The sequence below is a fragment of the Pelodiscus sinensis genome, chromosome 9, assembly GCF_052426305.1.
Source record: "Pelodiscus sinensis isolate ZL-2025 chromosome 9, ASM5242630v1, whole genome shotgun sequence".
In the NCBI taxonomy this organism is placed as follows: Eukaryota; Metazoa; Chordata; order Testudines; family Trionychidae; genus Pelodiscus; species Pelodiscus sinensis.
This window is the reverse complement of record NC_143060.1, coordinates 35,196,019-35,214,774: the sequence shown is the minus strand read 5'-3', so window position 1 is coordinate 35,214,774 and position 18,756 is coordinate 35,196,019. Positions and strand designations below refer to the sequence as shown.

General features: G+C 44.9%; 1 protein-coding gene across 1 annotated transcript; it reads left to right on the top strand.

Annotated features, from left to right (window-relative positions):
- The first annotated feature begins 504 nt into the window (after window positions 1–504).
- On the top strand, window positions 505–6,157 carry BARHL2 (BarH like homeobox 2). Its single transcript, XM_006137300.5, has 3 exons — window positions 505–1,640; window positions 3,210–3,435; window positions 5,004–6,157. Exons 1-3 carry the CDS (start codon window positions 1,085–1,087, stop codon window positions 5,314–5,316), a joined length of 1,095 nt encoding a protein of 364 aa, XP_006137362.1. The 5' UTR covers window positions 505–1,084; the 3' UTR covers window positions 5,317–6,157.
- The last annotated feature ends 12,599 nt before the right edge of the window (window positions 6,158–18,756 follow it).

Genomic DNA, 18,756 nt, shown 5'->3' with positions numbered 1-18,756 from the left:
GAGTGGGTCGAGCAGGCTACGAGAGCTGCACCTGATTTCCATGCTGCTCTCGTTCCATCATCTTCTCCCCCTCTAGTGCTCTAGCTCACCTCTCAGCGTGATGGACAAACCATCACTCCCTTTTCTTTTTGTTCCTTGCTTCCCCCACGCGGTACTTTATTGCTACGCTTAATGGGTCTCATCTCTGCTCCTGCCGGTGGCTACGGACACCGCGCTGGTGCTCAAGGTACCCGCATTCGGACACCGACTGGAGAAGGAATCCTAGAGATTCTCCAGCAGACCCGCCCCGGCGCTGACATTGACAAGCGCCCCAGCGCCCGAGCTGATTGGCTGCCGCTCGATGGCGTCACCCAGTGCCGCGCCGGCTGCCAATAGGGGCTTTGGCCGGATGGCGGAAAAAAACCCGGGTTTATAATAGAGCGGAGGGGGCGCGCGGCTGGCAATGGCCGTGACGTCACGGGAGGGAGTCGCTGGAGCCGAGAGGAGCCGGGGCGCACCGGGAAGAGCGCGGCAGTGGCCGGGCTGCGTCCCGCTCCGCGCCTCCTCCTCCCGCTGCCGCCGCCCGCGCCGCGCCTCAACTTCCCGAGAAAGTTCAGTAACTCCGGCCACTAGCCGCAGCCCCGTGCGCCCTGCCGCCTGCTGCGATGCGCCCGGGCCCGGCGCCCCAGCCCGGGCTGGCCACGCTCCGCTAGCGCCCCGTGAACAATACGGCCGGCAGCACGCGCGCGCGTGTGTGTGTGTCTGTGAGCGCGCGCGCGTGTGTGAGTGCGGCGGGGCTCGGCACCTGAACCTGCTGCTCCCGCCGTCTCTGTCCGGTCGCTGAGAACTTTCCCCTCTTGCCCCCCCCCCCCCCGGCTGGGTTTTGTTCCTGGTCAGATTTCGTGGCTGCCCTGCCACCAGCCCGTAGAGTCGCCATCCTTGTCCCCCCCTCCGCCTGCTCACCGCCCCCCCCCCCGCCACCACTCGGTGTTTGTTTTAAAGACACTGACATTCTCGCTGCTGTTTTATTTATTGATCCGATTGTGCTGGTGACTCGAGCCTCCCGAGCCCCGGCTGGCGGATTGGGATGAAGGCGCCTCGCTGAATGGCCACCATGGAAGGATCTAGCGGGTCGAGCTTTGGAATAGACACAATTTTGTCTAATACCAGTTCAGGCAGCCCCGGCGTGATGAACGGAGACTTTCGCCAGCACAGCGATGCCAGGACCGCGGATTTTAGAAACCAGGCCACCCCGTCCCCATGTTCGGAGATAGACACAGTAGGGACGGCTCCTTCCTCCCCCATCTCCGTCACCATGGAGCACCCCGAGTCGCATCTGGGGCCAGAACACCATCACCTCCACCACAGCCAGCAGCCGCCGCAAAGTTTGCAGCCCTCACCCCCCCAGCAACAACAGTTGGGCTCGGGCAACTCTGCCCCCAGGACTTCCACCTCTTCTTTTTTAATTAAAGACATTTTGGGCGACAGCAAACCGCTGGCGGCTTGTGCACCTTACAGCACCAGTGTCTCCTCTCCCCATCACACCCCCAAACAAGAGGGCAACGCAGCCAGCGAGAGCTTCAGGCCAAAACTCGAGCAGGAGGACAGCAAAACCAAACTAGACAAACGCGACGATTCCCAGAACGAGATCAAATGCCACGGTGAGTATATTGCCCCCGCGGCCGCCCGGTTGCTTTTCTAGCAGCTTCTGTCGTGGTAGGTTTCACTTTTAGTCCTAACAGCGCCAATGCTATTGATTAATAACAGTGAGACAGCGGTCAGTTGTGTACAATTTGATGTTGGAAGTCATGCAATTCCCTGGCACGTTTCTTGATATTTCAGAAACTGTCGCAAAAACAAATACCCCCCCTCCAACAAACAGAAACAAAACAAACAAAAAAAATCCCACAAAAATTCCAGTAGATTCCAATCCTCTTTAAATTGTCTCTGATTAAAAAAAACAAAAAAAAAAAAAAAACAAATCAGAGCCTTTGAGAATTTTTCCCCTCTTGTTGGGCCCTCCTCTGTTTTAAATTAGTTGTCTGGCGAAAAAAGAATAGTCTCAACGCTTTGTTTCGGTTAAAACTTGAATACACTTCTTTTTATTCATGCTAATGCATTGAAATGATTCGCGTGTTTTCTAACACTAAGCCCAGAGTAGACAATTTACTAGCAGCACTTAATTAATACGACAAATTTCCAAGTAGGTCTAAACTTTTTCCTAAATCACGTTAGACGGCTTTTTACAGGCTTTTATGTAATTCCAGTCTTTCCCTACCCTGGGATGGGAGATTTCTCTATTTCGAATTTTGTACACCTACAGAGTCTGCAATCGTGCAATATTTCCTGATTAAATATACATAGAAGTGTGTGTATGGGAGTGGAGGTTATATTAAAAAGATAGCTGTTATTTTAAAAGCTCTTTTCTTAATGCCGAAGGATTCGCTGCTTTCTGCAAAATGGCTTTGCACGAGGCACAGTTTAAACTATGAGGTGAGAGGACACATTTTCCTAATTTTACGCCTTTCACCTATTTTGCAGTGTTGTGCGATGAATAATACAGAGATGCTCATGTGTGCCATTCATTTTGCTATTTTAACATTAGCATAAGAGTGCCCAAAACAGATGTACAGTCTGGTCTGGCGATTTTTTTTTGTGTGCACCAACCTCCCCAGTGGGTCAATTAGAGAGATTATTGTTCTTCCTGCAGGGAAGATCAAGGAGCGCTGCAAAAACTGGTACAAACAGAGACGGATTGACATATCGATTTCCCAGCATTTTAGCAAAAAAACCAAAGTTGACAAATAGAATCCGGAAATCTTAGCGCTGTCACCTGGATGTGCTGAGCAGTTTGAGCTCAACTTTGTGCTTGGGTGACATATCCTGTCTGAGGCATTAGCACATCTGATGCCCTGGCTGTTCTGCACTTTGCTTTAACCTTTCCCAAGTGCACCCGAAAGGGGGAAAACCTTGCCTTCGAAAGGGGGACTGTTTGTAGGCTGCATAAAGAGAAATCGCCAGACCCTCCTGTCAAACCCATTTAGAGACGTAGGATCGAAAAGGCATCAGCTAAATTAAGGGATTTCCTTGGAGCCCTGACTGCAGCAGGCAGACGATAATCAACTCTGTAAAGAAATCGACTTTGCCTGGAATCCCAGACCCGACCAGCCTGGCCTGGGGATGCTGCTTTAGCTCCTGTTTCTAGCTTTGTGTTTATGAATTGTTCGTAGGGACAAAAGAAGAAGGCGACCGGGAGATTACAAGTAGCCGGGACAGCCCCCCAGTCCGAGCGAAGAAACCTCGCAAGGCGAGGACGGCCTTCTCCGACCATCAGCTCAATCAGCTGGAGAGGAGCTTCGAGCGGCAGAAGTATCTGAGCGTGCAAGACCGCATGGACCTGGCTGCGGCTCTCAACCTCACCGACACGCAGGTCAAAACCTGGTACCAAAACCGCAGGTAAGGGAGGCGGGCAGAAAAAAGGATCTCCGCCTTCCCCGAGCACAATTCCCCCAAGTCCCTAAAACCAGAACTGCCACTCAGTCTGCGCTAACCGGTCCGAAGGCCGGGGGAAAAAATCCACCCTGCCTCTCTAGTCAATATCAATGAGCCCTGGACAGGGCATGCAAACACCGGCCACTTCAATGTGTTTGTGTGGGTGGATTTCATAAAGGAACCAGCCCCCACCCATCCACTCTCCTTGCCCAGGCTAGAATAAAGAGAGTCTAAAATAAAATGAAATTGATAGGTAACATTAACGATAATAAAGCAAAACAAAAAACCTAGTATTATTGGCTATAGTAGTTCTCAAGGGAAGACCAAGAAAAACCTCTATAGATTGTCAAGTGCAGGCAATCTAACCCGTCCACAAAGTAGTCTCAAGCATGGCTAATTAATACAGCGCGCCATCTATCTATGAACTAATACACATATGAATAAATAATGGACAAATCTTGATTACAAAGCCGGCGACGTATTATTCTTCCTGTGTCCCAAGAATACACTGGGAAAGAAATCCCACTGAAATCTCATTATGCAGTGTTGCTCTTGGCGTGCCTCTGTAGCCGGTTTAGAAATCACGGCCTCTGCAACGATTTCTGTATGTGATATTAGGAAAGTGACCAGAAAATGAAGTTGTAAAATGTGTTGGTTTAAACAAAAATATGCTTGGTTTCCATTTGCCCGCCTTGTACAGCCAAAGAGGCTATTTTATGTGTATTCTAATCTCAGCTGACTAGGTTTGGAAAACTACGTCCAGTTGTCATCTTTGCCATAATTTTCTGTCTCATTACATACGGTTTCAGCCACCCTAATTCTGTCGGAAAACATTAGTGTCATTTGTATCCAATCTAAACAGGGCGCCATGTTTATTAATTTTGCTGGAATTAGTGTGTGTGTGTGTGTGTGTGTGTGTGTGTGTGTGTGTGTCCACCAGCTCACAAGGCATTTCACTAGAGGTTGGCAAAGGGAGAGGGAAAGGCCAGGAAACAAAATTGTTGAAATATTGAGTCAGGGGAGTAGAAAAAACTGTCCCCCCATAACCATTCTGCTTGCCTGCTATGTAGAATTAAAATAATTTCGCCCGTCTTTGTTGGAGATTTTCCTGCATCTTTATGCTTCAGCGAGGGTTTGCTTTTGTAGCTCAGTTTTTAGGGTGCAGGGGGGGGGGCTGGTCCCTCAAATTCTGTGTCGCTGCAAAGTTTGGAGGCACAGACACTTGCGACTTTAGAAAGCCGCGCTTGGGAAAGCCTGCAAACAGCCGGGGAAACTTTCCTGTGAATTTCATTCCCTTTGTATTTTATCTTGCGTGTGGCTAAGCCCCAGGGCCCTGGGTTCGATCCCCCCTCTGATTTGTTTTCGGGCTCTAGCTAATGGTGAGTCTCCTTGCCAAGGGGTGGCGTGCGTGTGAAAGAGAAGGTGCGAGAGGACAGGTGCGGTGTGGGGCTCACGCCCCCGGAGAAGCCCTCGCAGGGCCAGGTGGATGGCTCCGTGCTAACTCTAGCCCGGTGTTGCTCCTTCTCTTGCAGGACGAAGTGGAAGCGGCAGACGGCGGTGGGACTGGAGCTGCTGGCTGAAGCTGGGAATTATTCTGCTCTCCAGAGGATGTTCCCCTCGCCCTATTTCTACCACCCGAGCCTGCTGAGCAGCATGGACAGCACGACAGCGGCTGCAGCTGCTGCAGCTATGTACAGCAGCATGTACCGGACTCCCCCAGCGCCGCACCCCCAGCTCCAGCGGCCACTGGTGCCCCGGGTACTCATCCACGGCCTAGGGCCCGGGGGTCAGCCCGCTCTCAACCCCTTGGCTAACTCTATCCCGGGGACCCCGCACCCCCGGTGAGAGCTCATCGCTGGCCCAGCCACCAACCCCCACCCGTCCCCCCAATAAAAAACCGATCGCCAAAAGCAGGAGCTAAGCAGCCGCGGGGGAGAGGAAAGGGGCCAGGAGCAGACACGAGCCAGCCGCGGAGACGACTCAGTCAGAGCAGGGACTCTTGAACCACGAACCCAGAGCCGAGCCAGTCAGTGAAACACACAGATCCAGCGACCCAGCCGCAAGTTCTCAGGCGAGAGAGCGAGAGGCAGCGGGCGGGAGGGCGCCAGCCCCGAGCCAGCAGAGACTCTGGAGGACCGAGGGCTACAAAGAAAAACACAACCCCCCGAGACTCCGCGCGGAAGACCAGGGGTAACGGAGAGCTTTGCACTGATTTCTCATGACCTTTTTTCGTATTGAAAAGTGGCATGCTCCGTAATCGGAAAAAGAAATGTACAGTTGACCAGACTGCGTGCTAAGTGATATATCATATTTATTATATGTCGTCAAAAATCCACTTATATACCTGACTCAAAGTACATCATCTCTCCCCTCTCCCTTTTCCATGTCTTTTTGAATTCAGTAAAATAAATGCTTAGGTGACAAAATATAGATTTTTTTGGTGACTGAAAATTACAAAAAAAGGGCAAGAAACAAGAAATAAACTATCTTTTTGTAACAAAAAGCGGAAATCCAAGTAAGCTGATTTTTCTGGTGACTAGAATGCGAGGCATTCGGGTTCGAAAACCAGAGCCCCTCGTTTTTGGGCCCCGGTTCACTGACCTCTAAGATTTTTATGTTTGGTTTCTAGATTTTAGAAGCCCCCCCTTCCCAGGTATTGCTACTCGAGTCTTTATTTTAAACCTCTTCGGGCGTTTTTAAAAGCTGAGAGATTTCTTTTGTTAGCGGGATTCAGTCGTTCCAGAATTGCGTGAGGGACAGACAGATGCTTTTGAAAGGATCCTTTCGCTGGGGTTTCAAGCAGTAGCTGTGGTCTGTTCTCCCCCTCTATGTGTGTTTCTCCCCTTCCTGAATATGTAAGAAGTGGGGGAGGAAACTGAATGGTTTGCAAGGTTGGATGGCCTGATGCCTGGGAAACAGGAATGTGGTCCCTAGCCTAGCAGCTGTTGCAGAGCAGCAGAATGCTTGGGAGAAGCGAGCAGGACAGACAGCAAGCGTGAGGCGGCTGACTGTGAGCAATTAGGAGCGGGGGGGAGGAGCAGGGAGAGAGAATCAAGCCAGATCCAGCCCATAAAACCGTGCAGATCTTTGGGCTTCTCTCTCCTAGCCAATTTCGCTCCTTACACAGAGCCGCGCCGGCAAAGCCTTCTTACATTGACTCCTGCCTTTTGTTTTAGCGCTCTTAACTCCAACCCTGCGTTGCGGCGGGGGGGGGGGGGGGGGGGGGCGAGAGGGGAAGAGGGGAGCCCGCCTCTATGGCACGTTTCCGTTGTGCTGCGGGGTGGGTGTCAACTCTGGCCCTGACTAAACCCAAGCGCCAATAGAGGCTGTGCAGTCACAGAAGTGGGGGTGGGGTGCAGGGAGCTGCTGACCTTGCGAGCGGGCCTGGGGAGGTAAGAGAGGCAAATTGAACGGAGATAAAGGGAAACACCGCCGATGCTTTGCTTTACCGCAGGCCCGGCGAGAGGCAGGGAGCTGCAGCCAGTCACAGGTTGTAAGTTTCGGCCGCTGTCCGCCTGCCACGCGTTCTCAGAGAGAGCCAGCCCCAGCCTGCGGAGGCGAACACAACAGCGTTCTCCCCTTGCAGCTGGAAAGATCCCCAGCAATTCCCTATGAAACATTCATAAAGTCCAACGCTCTCTCCGCAGCCGAGGTCCGCGCTGGATTGAGTGGGTGCCGGGGGTTTACTCGCCCAAGGAAGAGCCCGAGGGCACGTTTATTGGGGCTTTGCTAATTAGCGAATGGTTTGCTGATTTCTCTGCTAATAAATTTGCGTTAAAACCATATTGACCTCTGCCTTGATCCAACAAAAAGGGAGAGAGGGCTCGGAAACGCCTACCTCATTTTCTGCCCTTGTCACAGCGGACTCTTGACAATTACCCAGCCTCTGTGCAGGGGCCAGCGAAATTACAGAGCAGCAGCTCCGCTTCGGCGACAGACTCAGTCGATTTCTTTCTCATAGGTCTTAACATTAATAAGAGCCCCCCCCCATATTTTAGTGTTAGGACTAGGAACAGGGTCTCGGTTGTTTGAGACTCTTTACTGTGAAGAGCCCTTTATCTGAGCACGCATTCGAATTAATCTCGGAAGTGTGCAACGCCGGGAATAACACACAAGCGTTTCATGTTTAAAATGATGCTAATTTAAAGTCGAGACCAACCTGTTCGAGATTATTCCACTGGCTTCATTTTTCATGGGTGGTACAAAAACCCCTTTAGTTTTTGTTCATCTTTGCGCACACGAAGCCTGAAAGTAACAAAGGGAGGGGGAAAAAACTTTAGACAAAATAGCTTGATGGCCTTTCTCTGCTGCCGAAATGCGTCAGTAGTGCTTTTAAAATGATATTTATTCGATCAGAAAAGTCACGGAAGTATTCAAATACTATCTTGCATCGCAATTTAATTTATTTAATCGCTGTTTTTTTTATTTCTCTCACTGCAGGGTTTCACTAGTGCGACGTGTAAAACATTTTGTTAGAAAAAAGGGAAATAAGTTTTTAATCCATTTTACTGCTGGATTTTAGGAAAATTGTTTAAATGTATTTTTTTAATTTTTGGAATGTTAGACAACTTGTGAAATGCACTTTTAAGGGCAATTCCTGCTGGCCTTCCTCTCTCCGTGTGTATACAGGGAGCAAGATTTGTGTAGGAAGAGCTACGGGTTAAGAAAAGCATTTCTTTCGCTTCTCCAATGTTACAGAAGCATGCCTGAAGTTACATTTAAATTCGCACTTGCTGATAATTTTGATTGCCCCTTGTTTAAATTATGAAAATATCACTTCATTAGGAGCATTTTCTTGTTTCTGAAGCTAATTAAAACAGGCTTTCAGTAGAAGAAAGGACTCAGTTAAATGTTTTAAAAGCTACAGATGCGCACTCATTTAAATTCAATCAACCCGTACAAAAAGTCCTGGCGCAATGTTGTGAATGTGCAAAGTTGGTCTTTCTTTTTGGCTAACAATCGCCTGCGTAAAATGACTGATTTCCAAGGAGCAGGCGATAGAGAGATTGTTGCTTTGATTTCATTGCCTGAGGCAAATACACCCAATAGCTATGTAAATATTTTTTAATGTTCCTCCTCTGAAAATAGAGAGGACACAATGGGAAATTAGTTTTCTTTAATTGTTTGTTGGCATTGGTACATTTCTAGTAGAATATTTTCCAGTCAATTACTAATTTATTTTGCTGCAATAGAACCTGCTTCTTTACCTCACTGGAGAGTTTTCTGAAGTCCCCCAGCTAAATAAACATTTTACAATTTCAAGTGTGTCCCCCGTTTTCAGACACAATTTATTCTCGCATAGCTATTGGATTAAAAGCAACCTTTTGAAAGCCGAACACCATCCCTTATATTAACCATTTGCAATTCAAAGCCCTTCAGCCTTTCCCCATTAGGGATAGAAGCAGAAAGTGGATGGGAAGAATTCTTGTACACTGCATGATACCTAGTTGTCTGTTGCAACTAATCTTTGTTTTGTGTCTATCCCAGGAACCGACAGGGCTCTCCCCCTTAGTGAGTGCGGCCCAAAACAGATACCCGGGCATGCCCGGGCTCCTCTCTGCATTTGCTTTGCTGTGGAAGAGGTTGGGTGCTGCCCAGGGACCTATTTTCTCCAGTGGGTCACTAGACACTGGCGCCCTGCAGAGGGGCCTTTCTTAGCAGCAGCTGCTACCACTGACACCTGGAAAGGCCCAGCGCGTTCCTTTCCCACTCTTTCCAAGACTGCCTGTCATTGGCGCACCCTCCTTTTGCCCTGTCCCCAGTTAAGGCAGAGAGGGGAGCTACGTTTCTCCCGTATCCTACCCGGGCGGCCAGCATCCGAGAGCTCTGCGGAACTTAAGGGAGTTTCTAGCGGAGCTAGAAAGAAATGGAAAGAGCAGTCCCCAACCGTCAGCTATTCCTAGGCTCGTGCAAAAGAACCGGGGAGACATCTTCATTTGAGACGTTTGCATTTGCTGCACGCAGCAGAGCGGCGCTGGTGTGTCCAGAGCCTGAGCTGACACAGCTGGGCTTGCTTTTTCCCAGGGATCTTTGCCTTGCTCAGCGCCAGCCCGGCTCTGCACGGCGGAGAAGCCGCTTGCAGCACCAGAGACAGCTCCTAGGGCTGGCGCAGTCGCTGCAACTGCGCGCTAGGGTCCGACGGCTCTTGAGTTCCAGGACTTGTTCTTATTCTCTTACGTGTGCGCGCGCGCTTGTGTGTGTGCGCGCGCGCGCGATTTACAACGCGCTTTCTTGTAGCATTTCCTGATTATCTGCTAAGTCCGAACAGGGTCACATTCCAAAGAGCGAAATCTTCAGATCAATGCCAGGAATCTGAAAGCCTAAAGATCTCCGCCTAAGTAGTTCTCAGTCATAAACCAAGTTAAACCATCTCTGTTTAATAAGTCCTTAAGCAAAGGCGATTTCGTACAAACATTAGTGGCAAACGATTTTGAAGATCTGAAACAAAACAGCAGCTCAATCTGAAACAAAAAAAGATTCAGTTTCCTATAAAATTATCAGTGTTTTAACTTCCACCAACAAAAACGTTTGATTCATGATCAAAACATAAATGAAACAACACCTATTAACGCGTTCAACCAAACCTAGCTGTTCTGATATGCAACACAGGGACTGCAACGGATCAAAATAATTTTTTTAAAGTTGTCACATATCCGTTAGCGGAAAGAACTAGAGTAAAAAGAAGCTACAGAAAGCGATGGAATGATCCGAAAAATCCCTTAGCTTTGTTTGTTTGATCTCTTCTTTAAACTCCTCATCTGTTTGTTTGTTTCACTTTGTTATGGGATGAAATCATGGATATTATAGACAGGAACATCTTAACAGTCTCAAAAGGGTTTTCGTGTATTATTCAGCAACCCTCCCCCCCCCCACACACTTACTCTAGAGGAAAGAAAAATTGAACAGATTTTGAGCTCAGTTTCATCGTTCTAAAACTGGGGTTTAACTTTACTGAGGCCAATGGAGTCACTCCGGATTGACATTAGAGTGTCTGAGATCACAATCTGGAGATGTAATTTTCCATCTTCACTTTGCCAAAACATATTATTCAGAGTCCCCGAATGCGAAGGTGGGGTTGGGATTTTCATGGTTTGTTTTGAAGAACTATAAATACAAAAAATGCCCGTGAAACTCTTTCATCCCGCCCATCTGACCCAAATTAATTATGTCCGAGTTTTCCTGCAATCAGGCCCTTTTGTGTAGGCTTCCTCTCTTTTCTGGAACTCAGTGTCTTTTCTATCTCTCTCTGCGTTCGGGGTACGCGGTGCAGCAGCAGTATCCTGCGCAATAGTTAATTATTACCTACATTGATGATCAGATTATCCATCTTGCCAGGGAAACTAAAGACAACAATATGGTGACAGATTTCTTCATAACAGGAATCTGCAGGTGAATGCATTGGAAGATTGCATTTGATTGGTTTGGGGACGGGTCCCCCAACGAACAGTTCGCTCAATGCCTCTGATACTGAGTTTGGGGGTTACTGCACCATTCTCTGGGTTGGCCAATAAAACCTACAGCAGCTCTTTCAACATCTGTACTTTGGGGCAGTCAGGATATATTAGCAGTCATGATCAAGAGATGTCTACTGGTACTTTGGTTTACACGTATGAATACACTATGGTAAATACAGTTTACATATAAATTATGAGCCAGAGCGTCATATTGCAAAACCTACTTCTTGTTTTTAATCTTGGGTATTTTCTCTACTTCTCTTTGCCAACATTCAAATAACGCTTCTGTAGCAATATACCTTGTAAATCACCTTTTGAACCAATCCTTATTTTGTTCAAGATTTATTTATAATTCAAAAATTCCGAGGTAGCTGGCACTGAGTTGTTCTTGAATTATTGTAGCTGGTATGTAGAAAAGATGCCAATTTTAATACAGTCGCTCATAGCCTACTGTAAAAGTGCATCACCTTGTGGCGATGAAGCATGGATTGTGTATAATCTTTTAGGTGTATGATTAAAAATGTTTTATTTTCATCTAATTATTCCATAAGACCACGGTCTCTACGTGATCTGTGAGAACTGCCAAACCATTTCCCCTCTCACTAGTTGGTGGAAAAGGCCGAAATTGTAAACCAATGGCTTAGCAGTAGTCCCCTGGGACACCAGAACAACTTCTGTGGAGAAATAAGGGGTCAAATCCTTTCCCCTATACTCAGATAATCCCAGAGAAGCGGTATAAAGCCACCTGGGTTTGTTCCAAACGTCTGATATGGTTTTATATTGTGGAATAAATTAATCCCATAGCATCTTCACATGAACCTGGCCGGTAAGTAAGCAATGATCCGTGTTAAACGTATTAACGATTTTGTTAAGGAATTAGCAGATAGCAGCCAAACTTTCCGTTAATAATTTTACTAGTTTTCACAAATGTGCCTATTTATGACCTCTGAACTTTGATCTGACCTGCTGTCTGCTGGTATTGACTAAAGAATCAGAAATTTGTTTGGCTAGATAATTCTCAACTGTGACTTTAGCTGGAGCAAAATTGCCATTTGGAAATATATTCTAACAGAGCCCTCATCACATTAAAATATCACTTTCATATTCATATGCCCTATTTTTCACAAGCCGTTCTATTAATGGAAACTTACAAACGCATGTCCCACAAATTAACAGAGATTTCAAAGGGACAAAAATAACTTGCTTTACATTGACATCTGTTAATTACAGGAGAGTCTCTTACTTCTAATTTTTCTTCCAAATCATTACAATTATAGATGGTGATGAGTATTATAATGATTCTTTATGGATTGATCCTCAACAGAAAGCACTCCCCAAAAGAAAAATAAAATCTATATTCAAAAATTGTGCTGTGGCCAATGAAAACTCTCCTCTTTCACTAAGCAACCACGAGTCCAGGCTGCATTCAGTCGAGGTGCACTGCAACATAATGCAAACTATTTTAGGCTCTGTTTCTGGCCCACATTGCCATTATAATACACTTCTTCGTGAATCTCATTAACTTCATTTCTTCTGTTCTTTTCCATGTTCATGAATTCTGGATTTACTGCCTTTTTTAAGAACAAATAGAATGAAATGACTTCCAAGTCTAGTTTCTACTGGTAAGGGCCTCACCTTGCAGTCATCCCAGAATTTTAACTTTCCTGGGTAGCAGATACTGATTTTCAATTGGGCGAGTGCTCAACTCCCTTCATTTCTGCCTGCTGCACAATATGTTCCCTGGCTCCTATGGTCATAGAGGGCACAGGAATTGTCACCGTTCTAGAGCAGTTGTTCACCAAAATAGATTTCTCAGAGTAAAAGTGGATGAGACTTGGACCACTCCACCTCACTACATGAGGCATAAGGAGAATTCTAGTTTTGGTAAATACAATGTAGATCATTAGAGATCATATTGAGCGGGGCGGACTCTTATTCATTCACGCCGATTACAAAGATGACACCCAAAGTGGAAAGAAGGGAAAGTTTTGCAACTAGGAAGGAACGTGTTCAGCTGATTCTTTCACAACGGCCATAATTTACATGGATGGCTCTTTGGGTGGGTCAAGGGACAGTGGCTATAAACGCCCAAGGATTCTGAGAAGCAAATCTTAAGGTGACATATACAAATTGTCAATTTACTTCTCTGCTGCCATTAGCTAAAAGTGTAGGGTTAACAAGAAGCTATTGCTTTGTATTTCAACATGGCTGCGGCCGGAAATTGAAGCCTATGAAACCAACTCCTTTCTAGTCCTTGCCACAATCTTTCAGTAAATCCCATGCAAAGGATTCGTGTGGGAAATCCTGGCTCCTTGGAGGCCAATGGGAGTTTTGTTACTGACTTCAGGGTCCCATCCTTAGACATTGGTAACGGGAAAGAAGATTTCGGGTCTGCTTGACCGCTTTGCATGCGATACGAGGTGAGCGTTTGCAAGGGACGTTTGACTGATATGGTTGCGAGCTTATTGATGTTAGATGCTGTTGTATGGGAGGGTCTCAAGGGCCCTGCCAAAGAAAACGCGATTTGTGTGCATTTTGTTTTTACAGACCTGGTGGGGATGTTTTATGGAGCCTGGGTTCAGACCGACTAGAGAACCCAGACCAGGCACACAGGTGACCGGCTCCAGAATGGCTCTGCAGCCTGATAATGGGCTAGCGGAGCCTTTCATCGCTAGGCCAGCGGTTTGCATCCAGCACTGCCCCAGAGTCAGCATTACCCGAGAGCCGCTAGTAGCAGCGAAGTGAGCCAGAGGGTTCCATGTTCTAGTGCAGCAGGAAAATCCCCAGCACGTGAGCTGGAGGCTAACTGGGCACCGAGGCTGATGCGCTCTAGTACGGGCATTGGGAGGAGAGGGACGCTCTCTGTGCTGCGGATGAAGGCCGGGCTGATTGCACCCAGGTGAAGAAAGAGGCGTTCGGCAGCAGTCTCCTGCCCTTTCATTTACATGACAGGCAGAACTTCCAAGAGGATTGGTTTGTTCCCTTGTCTCCAGGAGCCCATGTAGGGCGCTTTAATTGCCACATTTTCAAACCGATGTAATGGTGGGGATGTCTTAGTAATTACCTTAATGAGATAACACCTTTCCTTCCCTCAACCTACTCATTATCGCGCTTCTTGTTCAAATTCCAGCTACAAAGCGCTATACTTGTTTTTCAAAAAACCTGAAATTTGTTTGAGGTCTCATCCCTCTTCAGATTACGGGGATCTTTACCGTATAAAGCAAGAGTGCACCTCCGAGTTCAAGAAAGGAGGGATGGAAGTAAACTAAACATCTGGGTGCCCCTTAATTATTCTTGGCTGGCTCCTTTAGCTTGACCTGTGGTGATGCTAGGGTGTCAAAGTGATGAATTTTAAGATGTTGGGCTGTGAAGACGTGCAGCTGCAACACTGATGGATTTAGCAAGGGATGGTAACAAGGTTAGCTGCATGTGAAGTGTGAATTGAGATTTTTGCAAAGAGACTGTGATTGCAGATGGGCATAATGTTGTACCCTTGCATGAAATCTTGCTATTATTGTATAATGGTCAGACAGAGTGTGAAATGACTTATTACTTTACTTTTGTTCTTTAATGAAGTTGGTTAGAGTATGAGAACTACTGGTAACTCAAAAGTGGTTGTGCACAGAAACTATATGACAGGTGCTGATAGCTTAAATATTTAGTTTTTACCCCCTCCCCCTAATTTTCTACTAAATGCAGAAAGAAAATACATGCAATTTATATCTATGTAGTGACAAGTATATGTGTCTCTATCTATGAGACAGCATGTGTCTCTATTAAGAGATTTACATGGCCCATATATATCTGTATTTAGATCTAGGTGAGAAATACATATATAGTAAATAGTTGGATATCTATCTATGGTAAATAGTTGGATATCTCTTTATATCTATCTCAGATATATTGCTTTAGACACAGGTATATTTGCATATGATTTGGTTAGGGCTACATATAATTACATGAATTCTAGATCTCCTTTTGAGCCCTTGCTGTTATGTAAACATATTTGTCCACATATTTACCAAAGAGCCCGTGGTCTCCTGCTTAGTATCCTGCCTGGCCAAGTGTGCTTGTATACAGGCACCTGGAGTGGGTGGGCTGCTTAGCATACATTTTATCACATATTTCACACATGGCCATATTGAAACACCTACTTATCACCATTAACGATGCAGTTGTATAACCTACACTCGTCTTTATGAATATGCACAGTGAGGCACAAAGAAATAGAGCTACTCCCTCAGGATGCTGTACTGAAAAGGAAGATTCCCCAGTCAACCCAACTCAGGATGCGGTTGCTGAGAGTAGCTTGACAAAGCCTCTGCCTGCATCCGGAGTTTCAGGATTGTGTCTCTCATTGAATGGCCTTTATTTACATATGTTAGCACACTTGATAAATTGCAGTTTTTGTTATTCCTAAATGATGGAAATGACATATCTTCTTCCTTAATTTTTTTTTGAAATTGCCTGTTATCTAGGCTTTTTACTCCAGCTCTTTTTGTGGGTAACCCTTTGTGGAAACAATGTTTGTGAGATTTCATCCCTCTAGTTGGTAAAGACTGTCACTGTTACAATTTAATATGGAATTATTAAAACACTATTAATCTGAGTATGCTATGGAATGACGATCTATCAAGTCTCTGAATTAGTAATGATGGTTAAAAACTCATGAAACAAAGGATACACATGAGGCCTAGCCTTTGCTCACATATGAAACTCTCAGGTTTTTCTTTAACCATTTTACTTCAGTTTTGGAATATGGTCAACATTTTAGAACTGAGCCATGTAGCTTGATTGTTTCAGCCTGTTACTAACATTTGCACTGTACTTTCTCCCCTTTCCTCTGGAAGAAGTAAGGTATTCTGGAGATGTACACATTTGGTTAAAACAGATTATTGATTTAATTCAGGCATGGGAAACCTAAGCCCTGGGGGCCAAATGCAGCCCCTGGCTTGCCTGGATCGGACCCCTGAGGTTCAGGGCTCCCCCCAACCCTACTGTGGGGCTGGAGCACACAATATCCACTAGCCTGGGGTCCCCTCTAGGCTCTGGTGTGCCAGGGGAATGTCTTTCTCCTTCTCAGTCAGGGGCCATATCAGCAAGGGTTAAAAAAAAATTTTTTTTTTTGCTTCTCATTTATGTGACCCCTGACCCAAAAAATGTTCCTCGCCCCTGATTTAACAAAATGTAGCTAACAATACAGCACAGCACAACTCACCTGCATTATATGAAAATCTGTAGTGAGACCTAAATGATCACAAAAATGGCTATATATTATATGTATAGTGAAATGGATTAAAAGACTTTAAAGACTCACTGCATGGAGATGAAACAAGAAAACACTAACTTTTAAAGGTGGCATTTTCTACATGTCAGTATATACTTAGCTAGAATGATCAGATCTCTTTGTATTTGTTTTGCTATTACAGCATTGCAAATTAATGATATGTGTACATGGACTGCAGTTACTTCTTACGCTGTATCAGATGATACAGTTTGACCAATTAATGTTTATCTAGTGTGACTGTGCCTCTCATATGCTTTGTCATGTTAAATAGGATTTGGCCATGCTGGATCCAGCCAATGTTTGTGCTTAAATACAGGAACATACTTTTTTGTCCTTTAAAAGCCTTAAAAAGGGCTTGAATTACATTATTGTCAGTGAGTACAAATTTAGCTGTTCGAAAAACATAGTGAAGCACCTACCCGTCTAACAGTATGTGAGACAAACTTTACAATTCTCTGGGATTTGTTTGCAATGGTGGTGTAGCTGTGTTGATCCCAGAGATGTTATTTCTCATAAGAATGATGTTATATAGTAGTTTTATTACTAAAACACAGGAACATATGGTCTGTATTTTGTCTTTATTGACTAACCTACTGTTCTTCCCTTGGGTTTTCTCTGCTTGCTACCTTGCAGCTGGGCCACCAGAAGATTGCTTTGCCTTTGCCATTGGTCAAGGGTGAACATGTTCAGCTTTCTTTAAATAGGACTAGTGTACTGGTGTGCGGATTGACCAATGCAGCGTGAAGTGTGTGCAGCAAAGCTGTGCCTCTTCCATGGAGACTAAGCTCATTATAGTACAGTATTCTAAAACATGCTTAATCACACCAGTCCAGGGTGTTGTCTCCCAAATCTACTGCAGAGCCTGGACACCTCAATTAGCACTTACAATGCACTGTTGACATTTCCCTGGGCTGGCCCAACATGAATAATTAGATTTGATATTTAACATGAAGTCACTTTGTTTCCCAGCAGAGGGTACACTGAAGAATGAAAGAAAAATATACTGCATAATAGTGGGCCTGATTCTGCTCTCCTTATATTGGTTTTGCATAGAAGTAACTCCATTGACTTCCATGGGATAACACTGGATTTGTGCTGTGCACATTTGTATTCAATTTGGAGATGAAACTATATTATGGATTGTAATAGCTAGCTATCTCCCCATTCTTAGAATCGAGAAAGCTACTGTATACAACTCTAAGTCTGATCTCATTGTTGTAAGAAGCAAAGTGGGAAACACAAAGTGCATGAAGATGCTTGCTTAATATTGGATCTTCTATTCATGGAAACGTGCTGCTGTTCTGACAGGCCAATCTTGTTGAGGAACAAGGCCCCACTATGCAGAAAAAGCAGAATGTAGAGGAGACTACAGTAGGTTGGGTTAAGGATTGTGAAAAAGCTTCAGTTTATTAGCATCCTTCACAGCACAGGTTTGCATAGTAATAGAGGAAAGTGTGCTGTATGAATGCAAACCACATCTCAAATGGCAAACCAAAAAGCAAGAAAATTAAATGTAGTGGTTAATAGGAAGTAAGTATCTGCTGCAATGCACCTGAAAGAAAGCTGTCCGATGACACTTCCTGACAACAGTTGGTTTTGAAATGAAACTGTATTTAGTGAGTCTTTCTGCTTGGAATACAGCATGATATTTGGCTTCAATACCATTACTTTGCATGCTTTAATGTGCTGTAAACTGGAACTTGGAAAGGGTGGCAGAGAGAAAAGGAAATAAAAGTGATATTTTTTTCATGTAAGAGAGATCACATAGAGATTTCCTTTGTAGTTCACAATGCTTCCATTCCAAGATGCTCAGAGAATTAAAGCATACAAATAGAGAAAACTTGCAAAGTGTTGTCAGGTATTATTTATGTATTATTTTTTGTTGGAAGAGACATGTAAATATAAAGAATTAGAAAACTGAGCCACTAAAATAAATTATAACAGAGCCCACTATAAATCTAACATGAGAATAAAAGTATAATGAGAACACATTTTCTTCAGCATAAATACAAATCCTGTCTGCATGTTAAAACCCTATTAATTGGATACTTACTACAGAAATAAATTTTTAAATGTGTAAAAAATCTTTCTGTTCAGTGATGAAATATAAGTATTAGATTTATTAAATAAAAATTCTGCTAAATATTTACCTTCCTTACAAACTAATTTATGCTTTGTTTCATATGAAATAATGCATTCTGAAGCAAATATCAGCTAAATCAATGAAGCGGTAAAAGGAATAGATTTAATGTGCACCATCAGATGTCTCTTACATCAACTACTGTAGGTTTCAATGAAGTTTTATATTAAAAAACAAAAGAAACGTGATAGTCTCTTAAGAGACATAATAGTTATCCCATGAGTGATATAATCGTTCATAATTCACTAGAGAACAAGGCTCAAGTGAGTCATATATATTTTATGGCACAATTGGGATTAATACTGTACTTCACAGAGGCATACGTGGTATATTGTATTAGTATAGAAAGATAGAGTGTGGGGTAAGAAGAGAAGTGGACTTTCAGACTATCAGCTATGGCACTA